The following is a 15,083-nucleotide window of genomic DNA, read 5'->3' as shown; positions in this document are numbered from 1 at the left end:
TAATACAGTTTTTACCTCTGTGATTACCTTGTATCTAAGCCTCTCAGACTGCACCCTCATTTCAGTTCTTGTAACAGACTTGAAATTTAGCGAATCAGTGCTGACACCTTGGCACTTCCACGGGAGTGAGCACAATATATGGCACACATGAACTAGCACTATGAAAAACTGTCAAAACTTACTGAGAGAAGAGGCGGCCTTCAAATTAGCATATGAGCCTACCTAGGTTTAGCTTGTAACAAAGAATACCAAAAAAACAAAGCACATTTTATTATAAAAGTAAAGAAAGTTGTTTAAAATAGCATGCCCTATCTGAATCATGAAAGTCTAATTGCGATTAGACAGTCCCTTTAAATGTAATGTCAACCTAACAGGGAGTGAATGTTTATCTCCCGAGAATTTACTGTTTTTTGACACAAATGAACAACACCTTCAGAAAAAGCTAATTTTTATTTCATGATTCAGATAGAGCATGCAAATTGTAAAAACTTTACTTTGTTCTGTTTGTATTCTTTGTTGAAAAGCATACCCAGATAGGCTTGGGAGCAGCAGTGCACTAGTGTAAACAAGCTATTAATTGGTGGCTACACATATATGGTTTTTATCATTGGCTCACCAGATATGTTCAGCTAGCTCCCAGTAGTGCATTGCTGCCCCTTCTATAAAGATACCAAGAGAAGAAAGCAAATTTGATAATAGAAATAAATCTGAAAGTTATTTAAAATTGTATGTCTTATATGAATAGGTATAGTATGGTTAAAATTTAAATGTGCATGGTTGCATTTCAATTTTATATAGAAAAATGTTTGCAATATACTGTCGTTAGCAAAAAAAATTGCACTTGGGGTGCCGCATAGCATGGCAAAATGTAACATTGCACAAGGGTGTAGGTAATGTGTCCACAGGTTACACTGGGCAAAGTATCGTGTGATGTAGTACCTACGTACATATGACGCAAGGTCTTAATTGGCTGTTATGCCTGTCTTATCAAAACTGATAAAAGAAGGTTGCAAAGGGGACTGGTGGGACAGGCTAGCAAGGCACACCCCACAGTCCAAAACTAGCCTTTATAAATCTTTTCAGGCAATCGGGAAGTAATAATTAAGTAAGCAATTCATTAATGAGAAATAAGAACACTGCAAACAAATAACATTACTTTCCCTTTAATGCAAGGAGGGACATGAAACCCAATTTTTTTTCTTTCATAATTTAGAAAGAGCAAGCCGTTTTAAACAACTTTCTAATTTACTTCTATTATTTCATTTGCTTCATTCGCTTAATATCCTTTGTAGAAAAGCATATCTAGATAGGCTCAGTAGCTGCTGATTGGTGGCTGCACATAGATGCCTTGTGTGATTGGCTCATCCATGTGCATTGCTATTTCTTCAACAAAGGATATCTAAAGAATGATGCAAATTAGATAATAGAAGTAAATTGGAATGTTGTTTAAAATTGTATTCTTTTTGACTAGTGAAAGAAATTTTTGGGGTTTGATGTCCCTTTAAGTTATTATTCAGGGCTGATGATCTAAACTTCAGCCGTGGTTTTTCTCGCAAGTAGTAATAGTATGGAGGTTATGTCAAACTTTTTTGACAGGTGGACACGCCCCTTTCTCCTCCCCTAAACCCGCCCCTTTCCACTCCCACTTTTACGCCCCTTTTTGATATCAATTTGATATAAAATTGATATAAAAAGGGGGATTTTGATACGAATTTGATATAAAATCGATATTAAAAAAGTGTTTTTAATACGTATTTGATATAAAATTGATATTAAATAGTTTTTTTTATTAGGATTTGGATTAAAAGGTTATAAGAGGTTATTAAGCTTATTTTGATATGGTTGATTAGGAGCTTTATAAAAGACTATAAAGTTTAATGTTATTTTATTAAAAAATGTGTAAATTATACTCTGATATTGTATTCTATTAAAAGGGGGTATAAAATCTTAATATATATATCCTCTATAATGTTCAATAGGTTTAATAAGGCATGTCAGGACTTGTCTTTTGCCAGAAATTCTAACATTATGTTAGGGCCGTGTCTTTTAACCAAAAACAATGAGGCGTGCCAGGACTTATCTTTTTGTCACAAAAATGTTATGTGGCATGTTAGGACATGTATTTTACTCAAAACAGACTAATATCTCACACGTATTTCGTAAAAATCATATAAATCAATGATTTATGAAATAGCTGTATACTGCCTAAAGAATGGAGTCTGCTAACGTCAATCGTGGACTTGTATTAAGAGAATTATATCATAATCCTATAAACCCCGGGTCATTAGGCGGTGTTGAAAATCTGTACAAAGCAGCTAAAAAATATGGATTCAACAGAAAAAAAATTGTAAAATTTTTAAATCAGCAAGATGTTTATACGCTACATAAACCAGCCAGACGTATTTTTGAAAGAAATAAAATATATGCATCTTCTTTAGATATACAATGGCAAGCTGACCTGGTGTCCATGATAGATTACCATAAATATAATGACGGTATAAAGTATATTCTAACCGTTATAGATTGTTTTTCTAAATACGCTTGGGGCGTTGGATTACATAATAAAACTGGACCAAGCATCGCAAAGGGTTTTGAAACAATATTCAAAGATGGTCGTGTACCTATGAAAATACAGACTGATAAAGGCAAAGAATTTTTAAATGGAACAGTACAGAAGTTATTGAAAAAATTAAAAATTCAACATTTTGTCGCAAACAACTGTGTTAAAGCAGCAATCGTAGAACGATTTAACCGTACTTTAAGCCTTAAGCTCTGTTATTTTTACTTATAACTATTTATATTTTTAAAAAAATGGTATCTGTATCTGAAATGAAATGTGTATATTAATTATGATTTAACAGTGAAATATTTCCTAACTTTATTAGGATAACAACATGCAACAGAGTTTTGAACAATCTGTCATTCAGCCCTTTACTCAGGCCTGTAAGTCATTTTTTAAACTTTTATTTCTATATGTACATCTAATTACATTAACTTAAGAAATGACAAGATAATTTATGTTCACAGGTTATATGACAGACTCACAAATACTGAATATAACAAATGAAAATGCTTTAGCCGAACTGCTTGCAATCGCTGGCGAAATAGACAGTACAAAATATTTTAGTACAGATGGTAAGCCTGCTAAAATATGTTTTAACTACTGTAAATTGTAAAAACAAAATTTTAAAACTGTTTGTTTTAACTTTACAGAAGCTATGTCCGATGCACGATTTTTGGCCGCGGTTGAAGAAACAGAGCAATTACAAGACCTTACTACAACTGGCGCTGTGATGACATCAAAACAGACCGCTGATCATAACAGTAATGGTAAGATTTGTTTTGCTAATCTGTATGTTTTAAGCTATGCAAACATTATTTCATGTGTTTATATTGTTAAGCTAAGCCTCTCTCTATATATATGTATGTATACATAGCTTTATATTTATTTTAATAGGTGCATACATTTCTGATGATACAGACCTGTTTACAACGCCGTATGTTAATAATATCCAAACGTATGTGCCGCCGCCAGCGCCTCGTAAGAATGTTATGAAAAGGAAAATGGATTTTAATGCCAAGGTCAAACAGATGGTTTGGGATGATGAGGAGACGCAGACTCTTGTAATAAATGGTCAGTTTAAAGCAACCTAAGCGAATATCTCTCTTAATATTACTGTTAAATACTATTCTAAATATCCTTTTTTCTTTTTCTTTTTTTTTTTTTTTCAGAAACACCTAAGCGAACGAAAAAAATAACTGTAACAGCGGACGTACACATACCACAGACCAAAGAAAATGTAAAAGAAAAGACAAAAAAAATGAAAAGTAAGTTTGATTGTTTTTAAAAAACAAAAAAAACAAAAAAAAAAAACTTTTAATTATGTACTTACACAAATATTTAGACAAATTTGTATTTGTTCTATTAGATTCATCAGCCGATGCAATAGTGATAATAGAGGACTGTGAAGAGCCAAAAGCTGAGGTTCCAAGAGACAAAATCAAGTGTCCAGCTGAAAATAAACCAAGAAAAAAGCCAAGAACAGACAATAAGATTTCTAAAGTGACAAAACGTAGAATGCCCTTGCAGAGTCTCACAAACAACACACACAATTCAGAAAATGATGAGTGTTTAACGGATAAGCAGTGTTTAAACTGCGTCGGCTTAAGAAAGGACTTGAACACACTACAACATAATTTTGATAACTTTCAGCGCAATTTCATAAATTGTTTCTTTCACTATTTCACCTCTTTTAATCTCATGAACAATGTTGATGTAGATTTTCAGCAGAAACAGGATGATCATAAGACCGGGACCGCGTGACTATCAATGGTTGGACACGGATTGAACTATAGGACAGCTAGACGACTAAAAAGACTAAAAAGATCGTACAGGGTAAGAAGTGTGAAAAAAGCAATAAAGATGTTGAGAAGGGTGCGCCGTCTGCGGCGGTCTACACCATCAAGGTATAACACTAATCAATTACCCATACCACAAGATTCTGTAGGTGAGCCAGCATGTCACAATACACATACAGTATCAGAAACACATTCACAGCTTCAACCAGAATCCGTACATAGTCAAGCTCTTACAGAACCAGATGTTGAACACACCCCTGAACAGAACCATGACACTGTTTTTTTAGAACACATAGCCAGCTATGAAAGACAGCTTAATCGTTTTCGTACAACCATGTTCTATGAACATTTCAGATTTATTAACCTGGACAGGTTAAATTCATTTGAAGAGGCTGTACAGATTGTGTATGATGCGATAGAAAATATAATGAGTAAGATCCGTACTGAAATAAGGGTTGGTGATCTAGTTCAGTTGCGGTTAGAAGGTGATGAACTGGAGAGACCTTTGTATTCTTTGAGAAGGGATGTGGATTGTCTAAATGCTGATTCTTTTTTAAGAAATGTTGCAGGGTTGTTGCAGAGTAATGCCGAGTGTATCGGTAATGGCTGTTTAAGGCTTGTTGTCATTATTATTAGAAATAGAGCAGGCGGTATTTTGAGACGTAGAAAGTTGCGTTCCATTACCTATAGCACCATCTTAAATACAAAAAGACAATTTTTGTTTAATTTTAATAACTATGATAATAATTTGTGTTTGGCAGCCAGTCTCAAAGCTCTTTTAGAGGGTAAAAGTGTTGCTACAGATGCCATACTAATCGAACAAGCCAGGGAGATGCACAAAATACTACACATACCGGATGATAGACTTGTTACTTTTAGTGATATTCACGCTTTTGAAAAACATTTGAATGTTACAATAAAAATACTTTATCACAATCAGGGTTCCTGGCAGTATTTTTGTACAAGTGAGCACTGTGCGGATAAAGTATTATTTATTCTGTACCATGATAAACATTACTACGGTATTAAAAACATTAAATCATTTATCGGGAATGATTTCTTCTGTCAGTATTGTCAGTCTGTTTTTCATCACAAGAACAAACACACATGCAGATACTTTTGTAGGGCTTGTCACAGAAAGAATTGTGTTGACATTACATCTGAAATAGATCGCTGTTCCAGTTGTCGTGTTTTTGTTCGTTCGCAGATGTGTTTGACTTTGCACATTGAATTAGCAAAAGATGGTAAAGTAGATTGTGTTGCCAAAGAATATTGTGAGAAATGTTGTGGTTATGTTAGGAAAGATGGTCACAAATGTGTCCCTCCAACCTGTAAAGTTTGCCGTTGTAAGATTGATGAGCTTGACACCCACCTGTGTTACATGAGGCCTTACAAACCCCCAACATCAAACACTACATACATAGTTTATGATTTTGAATGTACGCAAGAAACAGGTGTACACAAACCAAATTATGTTTACGCTAGTTCGATAGATGGTGCATTAGCTTGGGAGATTTTTTGAAATGGTACGATGAGAACAAGCATAAAACATTTGATTTTCAGAATGAACTTAAAACATATTGTAAGCAGGATGTAGAGGTTTTAAGATTGGCTTGTGTATGTTTTAGAAACAGCGTCATGGATATGACGCTCAAAGAAGATGTTATTTACAAAGAAAATGGTGAGCAGGATTTTGTTGTGAACTGTATTGACCCTTTCCAACTCACTACACTAGCATCTGTATGCATGACTATGTACCGGTTCAACTTTTTACCTGAAAACACCATCGCTATAGTCCCCTGTGATAATTACCACAAGACACAAAAACGGTACTCTACATCCTCCATACAGTGGCTTCTGTACATCTCACATAAGGAAAATATTAACATACAACACGCTTTACATAGGGGTGAACGAAAAGTGGGTAAATACTATTTGGACGGTTACAGCGTGATAAATAACATCCCTACGGCATTTGAATTTCAGGGATGTTTTTACCACGGTTGTCCTGTTTGTTACAACGAAAATGATGTAAACAATGTCACAGGTACCACCTACGGACAATTATATTACAAACATCTCATTAAAAAATACTTCTTACTGTCATGCGGTTTTGAGGTCCGCGAGCTTTGGGAACACGAGTGGACAGATATGTTATCCTCAGACACCGAACTACATGCTTTTCTCATTGAAAAGCAGTTCCCAAAACCCCTGGATCCCAGAGACGCTCTTTATGGTGGGCGCACAAATGCCATTAAATTGTACCACAAAACAGAGCCGGGTGAAAGCATACACTACTATGATTTTACCAGTTTATACCCATTTGTAAACAAGACAAAAGCTTACCCCGTGGGTCATCCACGAATCATTTATGAGAATTTCAGGAACATTAATTTTTACTTTGGTATTGCTAAAGTACAAATGATTCCACCCAGAGGTTTGTTTTTTCCTGTTCTACCTTTGAAATTAAATGGTAAACTCATGTTCCCGCTATGTCTGACCTGCGCCACCGATAACAACACGACGCAGTGCGAACATGGCGATGAACAGCGTGCGCTGACGGGTACATGGTGTACGAATGAAATTCAGGTAGCTGTAGAAAAGGGGTACAAAATTTCTAAAATCTATGAAATTTGGCATTTTGACAACTACAAAAAGACCTTGTTTGAAGATTACATTAAGTTACATCTGAGAGATAAACAGGAAGCCTCTGGGTATCCGGATTGGTGTACAGATGATGATAAAAAAAACCAATACATTAGAGATTACAAAGAAAAAGAGGATGTAGAATTGCGTTCCGATCAGATAGCGGTAAATCCTGCAAAAAGACAGATCTCTAAATTGTTTCTTAATTCTTTGTGGGGCAAATTTGGTCAAAGGAGTAATTTACCCAACACCAGAATAGTGACAGACCCTGATGAGTTATTCAAGTATGTTTTTCTACCTTATTATGAAGTCTCTGCTTTACATTTCCTAGATGATGAAACAGCTATGCTTAGCTGGAAGTACTCTAAAGAACGTTATACAGTTAACAACAATACTAACATCTTTATCGCTTGTTTTACTACAGCTTATGCCAGACTTGAATTGTACAGAGTTTTGGACGGACTGCAGGAGAGGTGTCTCTACCACGACACAGACTCTGTCATTTTTGTTAGCAAGGAAGGTGATAGGAATCCAACTTTAGGTGACTATTTAGGTGAATTAACTAGCGAACTACCATCAGGTACACACATCACAGAGTTTGTATCTGCCGGCCCCAAAACTTACGGGTACAAACTGAATAATGGAAAAACGAATTTAAAAGTAAAGGGTATAACTCTGAACTCTGCTAACACCAACATAATCAATTTTGAGAGTTTAAAAGATCTAGTGTTGGATTACCCTTCAAATTCTCGTGTAGACACACAAAAGAAACTTTTTATAGAGCAGAAGTCTATTGTCAGAAACAAGCAATACTGGCAAATTGAGACACGCCCGCTGAGGAAAACACAAAAGTGTGTTTACACAAAGAGACTATTATCACAGGACTTTACAACGCTACCTTTTGGTTACTAATTGAGAATCATGGACACACGTTTGCAACACCCCTTTTCCTGTATTTTAGCCGGTCCTTCAAATTCTGGAAAAAGTTATTTTGTTAGACAGCTGTTACATCACTCTGACACGCTTCTGTCCCACAGACCTGATAATATTGTTTGGTTTTATGCCTGTTGGCAGAGATTGTATGATGAACTTTTAAAGTCTTTTCCATATATAAAATTTATAGAGGGTCTACCAAATACATTTGTCGATGATGATTTATTTCCACCTAGTAAAATTAATTTAACAATTGTTGATGATCTGATGGAGGTTGCCAGTGATAGTTGTGAAATTGAAAAAGCTTTTACAAAATACGTACACCACAGAAATCTAAGTATTATGTATCTTGTACAAAATGTGTTTTGCCAGGGTAAAAAAAACAGAACTATCACACTAAACACAAACTATATGGTTCTCTTTAAAAGCCCACGGGATAAGTTACAAATCAACACTTTGGCAAAACAAATGTACCCGGGTAAGTCACATTTCTTTTTAGAAGCTTTTGAAGATGCCACTCGATTACCATATGGTTATTTATTAGTAGACTTAAGAACCGCTACACCCGATGAGTACCGGTTAAGAACCGGTCTCTTTCCACCTGATATACCCGCCGCATACATTTTAAAAAAAAAATTAAAAAAAATCTGATTAAAAAAGGGTACATTTTAATTTATTAGTCATACATTGTCAACCATTAGCGGCGTGTAAACATGTCTAGCAGACTAATCCGTAACTGGCAGGTTTTAAAAACCTTAAGACGTGCAACACCTCAACAAAGAAAGACTATTTTACGCGATGCCTCTAATGATTTAATAGCCTCTATATGTGAAATAGCCCTAAACATTCTTAAAGGTAGATTACCTTTGACACAGCAACAGAAAGGACACCTTAAAAAGTGGCGTAAAATTATAAAAACACTTAGTAATAAAGCCGTTGCTCTGGGTAAAAAGAAGATTTTGGTGACACAGAGGGGTGGATTTTTAGCGCCTCTTTTAGGATTTGCTCTTCCTATACTTACATCCCTCTTTACTAAGAGCTGATGGAGAGTGCACAGAAAATGTATCTTGTCCCAAAACAACAGTTGGACCGTTTACAACAACCACAACAAAATGAGGTAGACATTCGCAGGGCTGTGACAAACCGTTTGGATGCTGAAATAGGTGAAATATTAAATAATTTTGATTTACCAGAGGATGTGAAAATAAAAAAGTACAACGCCGTATTACAGAAATATTTGGTGTATGCAAAGCAAGACGCTAGAGAAAAATCTGTGTTAACACTATTAATGCCCCCGGGAGAATCTATACGCACCGATCATAACACAACTGATGCATCCTTTGAAAAAGGTGATAGAATATTTCATGAGGTTGTTAACAATGTGCATGACCGGTTTAAGAAAAATGCTGAACTACTTCTTTCTAAAATGGCACAAGCCAAAGATATAACTAGTTGGAATGATAATGGGGAGTTTATTTACAAGAACCAAAGAATCATTGGTTCAAACATACTAGACTTAGTACGTTGCGCTACACAAAGTCACAACGTGACCATGCGCAAAACACCGCAAGGTTGGGAGACTTTTATGAAAGCTATGGCTGAACTGAATATTCCAACGTCTGTTGTTGGTAATGTTAGAAACCGGGATACCTTTGATCATCTAAAAATGGAGATTAGGGATGTTACCCATTTACCAGAGACACTACCGCAACATGATATTTTACCATTACCTACAACACCCACCAGGGGGCTATTTACACCTCAGGGTTACCTGATGCAGAAGAAAAGACCTAAATCGCTTTTTAATCCTTCAACATGGTTGAGTTTGTAAAGCTTAAAATGTATCCATGTTTATATAAAAAAAAAAAATGACACCATAACAAATATGTAAAATAATGAAAATTTATTAATACATGGAAAATACATGATTTTATACATTGTGATGTAATATTCATTATGGATTTTTTTATCTTAATTGTTAATAAAGCTTAAAGTATTTTGTTTGTGAAAAAAAGTGTCTGTGTTTATTTAAAAATGAATACACATTAAATACATACTTGGATTATAACATTCATTACAAGAGTTGCAATAATAATTTGTTATAGCAAAATTTACAAGCCCGTACATGTTTTGTTATAACAACTCCTACAAGTTTGTACATATTCATTGCAAAAAGGATTAATTCTCAAATTTAATTTACAACGTCGTACATATTGCGAGACTATTTTATCATTCTTTTTTAAGTCTGATGAAAAGAAATTGAGTACTTTATCAAAACTCATACCCTTAGACATACAATGCATAAAAAAAATACAATATTGACCACACACCACAGAGAATGTATCTTGTATCTGTTTAGTCTGAAATACTATTCGAGTTGTATTCCTTTTTAAAAAATTTAAAAATGATTTAGGAAATACGTTGTTGTACGGTGAGATTCCATACGAATCAAAAAAATACCCAACACCCCTTTGATCAAAATAAATTGCTACCCAATGTTCACCAGCACGTGTGGAAGGGTCGGTGTTAATAATAAAACCTATAGGTCTATTTCTTAGTCTTTGTTTTGGTAATAAATCACACGGGTATACACCGTCAAAGACTGAACGTGTATAAGGATCTCTGGTTAGGATTCTTGTTATTTCCAAAGTGTTCATCTTTGTTTATAGATAGTCGTACAAGACTTCTCTTCTTTGATTAATTTCAATAATATTATCAAATACACTATAAATAATCATATTAATTGTTCTTTCAAGTGGTCTTGAAAATCGGATTTCAGCTCTGAGATTACCACTGCGTATAAGAGAGTAGTGTGAACCACACTCTTGGTCCGGTGACAAATCAAAGGCAAAAAGTGTGTAACCACGTACATACTCTTCTCTATTAATGAGTATTCCAGCATCAGAATTTTGTTTACCAGCGATGTTGACTAATGATATGTATTCACGTATAGCATTTCCATTTTCAAAGTCTGGTTGAAAAGGTTTTGTTGGTATTTGTTCACCATCCAGATACAAGGCTGCAAAATTCACATAGTTATGTTTGAAACATAAGGGGTTCTTGTCATAAGCGCCAGAGAAAGCGTCGTTATCAACAAATCCAATAACGACGGTTTTTGGTAGTTGTCCAAGAAATAAATTTTCCTGATTGCAGACACGCGAGCCGGCGGCCACGGAATAGACCTTTAAACCGACTCTGTCCAGAGCGTATTTTGCATTTCCTGTTAGGAGTCCTTGCGCATGTCCTATGCGTACAGCCGGGGATATCTGTACTCTTTTGACAAAAAGAGAGGCGTTTAAGATTTGAACTTTATACTGTTCTGCTTCAGCGCTCATAATAGAAAAAGCATCTTTATTCCTTATAAGTTTTATTTTCAGATCGAGTCCATTCAATAACAATTTTTCTTGGAAAAACAGATCACTATGTAGATGACCTAGCAATTCAATAGTTTTACCACGCTCTAACATACGTCCTCTCTTTACAAAACCACTATTATCACCATCTAACTCACAATTATCGTGTAACCCTGCTGCATCTTTATAAAACAATCCTGCTGTAAATTGCGTGGATAAAGCATCTGTGCTGTAGTTGAGAATTGTTTCAATGTACGACCGGTATGCGTATAGGTTATTTGATTGTGAGATGAGTCTGTCTCCTAATGTAACATCGACTTGGTTAAACAGCGTGGCTAGTGGATAGTTGATGAGGCTAACGCGTGCTCCAGCAGGCGGAGCTGTATTGTCTTGTTTGACTATTTTACAGGTTATATACATCAAAGTGTTGTTCAGGTCAAAATAATGATCGCCACTTCCTGCTATATAAAATTCCAGGGGTGCATTTTCAGTTATAGCTGTGAGTGGCTGTATTTCGACATACAGTGATTTTTCTATACCCGTTTGTGTCGGCTGTATTTGAAATATGTCGAGTTCTGATTTGGTACATTCTAATGATCCGTTGTGTATGAAAGCCATATTTTGATCAGTATTTCTAAAAGATGTCATCCACTGAGCGTCTTGATGTTTTCTGTTTCTTTTTGGGCCTGTGTATCACCTTTTTGCTTATGAATTGTGATGAAATTGGTGGAAACGTAGCTCGACGCTTCCTTTTTGGTTTTCTCTTGTTACTGCTATAAACAACACCAGATCCCTCTTGTGGCCCGCTATTCATTTTATTCATAACAGCAGTTGAAACACGCCCCACAACATCCTTTGCTATACCTTGTGCCGCTGTTTTCATATGCGGTTTTACTATATCTAGTCCACGTCGAAAAAGTGGGACAGCCATCCTAAAAAGATTACGAAATATACCGCCTAATCCACGGCCGTACATATACGAACTACCGTGAAAACCTGGTAGACCATTACCAGCTTGTGTCCTATAATAATTACTGTAAACCGCCGGGTCACCATAAACCTTAACAGCCACCATTCTTTTAATAAAAGTTGTTCTTGCGCTGCCTAAAGTGTAGCTTAATGATTGCCTTTCCGTATTTAAATCCCACGTTCTTGTTCTGATCGTTCTTAATTTCAATTGTTATACGGTCAAAATGATGATTGTTTACAGGTATGTAGTCTGGCTTGGTGTACCGTTGAGTGATGATTTCATTATTGCCACCTGTAATTTCTACTGTTCTTAGTAATGGTACATATCCGTCACCCACACGTTGATGTTCTATGATGTCTGTATAGATAAAGAGTGTGTAGAAGCCGGCATTTATATCGCTATATATTTTGCCACCATCATTCTTTACTCCTTGATTGTTAATCCCCAATATATGCGCCAACTTTTCTGAGGTTGAGATGGTAGAGTTACCTAAGATACGCACAGCTCTACCCAGTTCGTCGTATTTAAGCTTTACATCTACGTTAATGGCTTGGAGAGATACTAATTTTTCATTGATAGTTTTTATTAAATCGTTTATATCTTTATAATAGCCTGCTTTTATGGCTAACGGCGTAGTTACATTGTTTGGTGACGTAACAATTATTCTAGAATCAGCGGCATCTAGGGTGTCCCACGTATGGGGGTATTGTATCTCCGTTAGAGCCACTTCCCATTCTCCTTTTAATATAATGGGTTTAGCTAACTTTGTTGTAAAACTAGATATCTTATTTGCAGGAAAAATGTTGTACGATGCGTTACTAGGTAACGTTAAGTAAAATGGTGATGCTTCCATTATTCTATATAGCGGTTAACTGACTTTTGGGTATCCAGCTGTTAAATTTATCCGGATAGCCCTTCCATTTAACATAAACGTACTCCTTTCTCCTAAAACTTTTCTGTTTTAAGATTTTTTCAATTTTGTAAATTCGTTTTTTATCTTGTGTTATTTTTTGAAGTTCTTCGGGGTAAAAGCTACCTTCGATAGACTCATCAGCTAAATCTTTCACTTTGTAAAGAGGTTTAAATCCTCTTGTATTCAGACCTTCAATTATAAAAATTTCATCTGTGAAATTTTGCTCATAACCTTTTGTGAACGTGTTCTTATGTTTCGAAATCCTGACGTGGTCACCGATTTTTAAAACAGGTTTAACCTTTTTAGTTTTTGGAGAGGAACTGTAAATATTTTTCCAGACGACGAGTGAATTTTCTTGCGTCACTTCTACCGGTTTACAACGTATGGTTCTGTGGTATGTATTATTATAACTATGAATTAATTTGTTCAATATATTTATATATCTGTGTGTGTTGTGATGTGTAAAATAGCGCCACATTCTAGTCTTTAAAGTACGGTTAAATCGTTCTACGATTGCTGCTTTAACACAGTTGTTTGCGACAAAATGTTGAATTTTTAATTTTTTCAATAACTTCTGTACTGTTCCATTTAAAAATTCTTTGCCTTTATCAGTCTGTATTTTCATAGGTACACGACCATCTTTGAATATTGTTTCAAAACCCTTTGCGATGCTTGGTCCAGTTTTATTATGTAATCCAACGCCCCAAGCGTATTTAGAAAAACAATCTATAACGGTTAGAATATACTTTATACCGTCATTATATTTATGGTAATCTATCATGGACACCAGGTCAGCTTGCCATTGTATATCTAAAGAAGATGCATATATTTTATTTCTTTCAAAAATACGTCTGGCTGGTTTATGTAGCGTATAAACATCTTGCTGATTTAAAAATTTTACAATTTTTTTTCTGTTGAATCCATATTTTTTAGCTGCTTTGTACAGATTTTCAACACCGCCTAATGACCCGGGGTTTATAGGATTATGATATAATTCTCTTAATACAAGTCCACGATTGACGTTAGCAGACTCCATTCTTTAGGCAGTATACAGCTATTTCATAAATCATTGATTTATATGATTTTTACGAAATACGTGTGAGATATTAGTCTGTTTTGAGTAAAATACATGTCCTAACATGCCACATAACATTTTTGTGACAAAAAGATAAGTCCTGGCACGCCTCATTGTTTTTGGTTAAAAGACACGGCCCTAACATAATGTTAGAATTTCTGGCAAAAGACAAGTCCTGACATGCCTTATTAAACCTATTGAACATTATAGAGGATATATATATTAAGATTTTATACCCCCTTTTAATAGAATACAATATCAGAGTATAATTTACACATTTTTTAATAAAATAACATTAAACTTTATAGTCTTTTATAAAGCTCCTAATCAACCATATCAAAATAAGCTTAATAACCTCTTATAACCTTTTAATCCAAATCCTAATAAAAAAAACTATTTAATATCAATTTTATATCAAATACGTATTAAAAACACTTTTTTAATATCGATTTTATATCAAATTCGTATCAAAATCCCCCTTTTTATATCAATTTTATATCAAATTGATATCAAAAAGGGGTGTAAAAGTGGGAGTGGAAAGGGGCGGGTTTAGGGGAGGAGAAAGGGGCGTGTCCACCTGTCAAAAAAGTTTGACATAACCTCCATACTATTACTACTCTCGCAGACTCCCACAGGGACTGACCTGGTATCGGAAAAAAGGGGCAGTACCTGTGAGTGGCAAGATGTCTCCTTTTGAATGTAATGAAGCTTGCTGGTATCGGCACACTTTAGAAATTAAATCCTGCAGCCAATATAAATCACGTTACTCTGCCTTCTGCGTATAGCATCTTACAATCGCCTATATTTTCTTATGCATGTATTTTTCTGTTAGGG

General features: G+C 35.1%; 2 protein-coding genes across 2 annotated transcripts; one reads left to right on the top strand and one right to left on the bottom strand.

Annotated features, from left to right (window-relative positions):
- Positions 1–2,894: 2,894 nt before the first annotated feature.
- On the top strand, positions 2,895–8,141 carry LOC128647502 (uncharacterized). The gene is made up of 7 exons (XM_053700287.1): positions 2,895–2,943; positions 3,028–3,135; positions 3,214–3,330; positions 3,458–3,634; positions 3,733–3,828; positions 3,930–4,396; positions 7,430–8,141. The coding sequence occupies exons 1-6, from the start codon at positions 2,895–2,897 to the stop codon at positions 4,322–4,324; spliced, it is 942 nt and encodes a 313-aa protein (XP_053556262.1). The 3' UTR covers positions 4,325–4,396; positions 7,430–8,141.
- Positions 8,142–10,601: 2,460 nt separating this feature from the next.
- Positions 10,602–11,909, bottom strand: LOC128647501 (uncharacterized protein F54H12.2-like). Its single transcript, XM_053700286.1, has one exon. It carries the CDS (start codon positions 11,907–11,909, stop codon positions 10,602–10,604), a length of 1,308 nt encoding a protein of 435 aa, XP_053556261.1.
- Between the last annotated feature and the right edge of the window lie 3,174 nt (positions 11,910–15,083).

The sequence above is a fragment of the Bombina bombina genome, chromosome 2, assembly GCF_027579735.1.
Source record: "Bombina bombina isolate aBomBom1 chromosome 2, aBomBom1.pri, whole genome shotgun sequence".
NCBI lineage: Eukaryota > Metazoa > Chordata > Amphibia > Anura > Bombinatoridae > Bombina > Bombina bombina.
The sequence above is the reverse complement of the archived record's forward strand: the minus strand, read 5'-3'. Positions and strand labels throughout refer to the sequence as shown.

What these genes read in the sequence shown, in the direction of transcription:
- LOC128647501 (XM_053700286.1), bottom strand. Translation starts at nt 11,909, where the DNA reads ATGGCTTTCATACACAACGGATCATTAGAATGTACCAAATCAGAACTC.
- LOC128647502 (XM_053700287.1), top strand. Translation starts at nt 2,895, where the DNA reads ATGCAACAGAGTTTTGAACAATCTGTCATTCAGCCCTTTACTCAGGCC. An exon ending in TCAGCCCTTTACTCAGGCCT is followed by an intron (nt 2,944 to 3,027) that starts GTAAGTCATTTT and finishes TTATGTTCACAG; the next exon opens with GTTATATGACAGACTCACAA. An exon ending in AAAGACAAAAAAAATGAAAA is followed by an intron (nt 3,829 to 3,929) that starts GTAAGTTTGATT and finishes TTGTTCTATTAG; the next exon opens with ATTCATCAGCCGATGCAATA.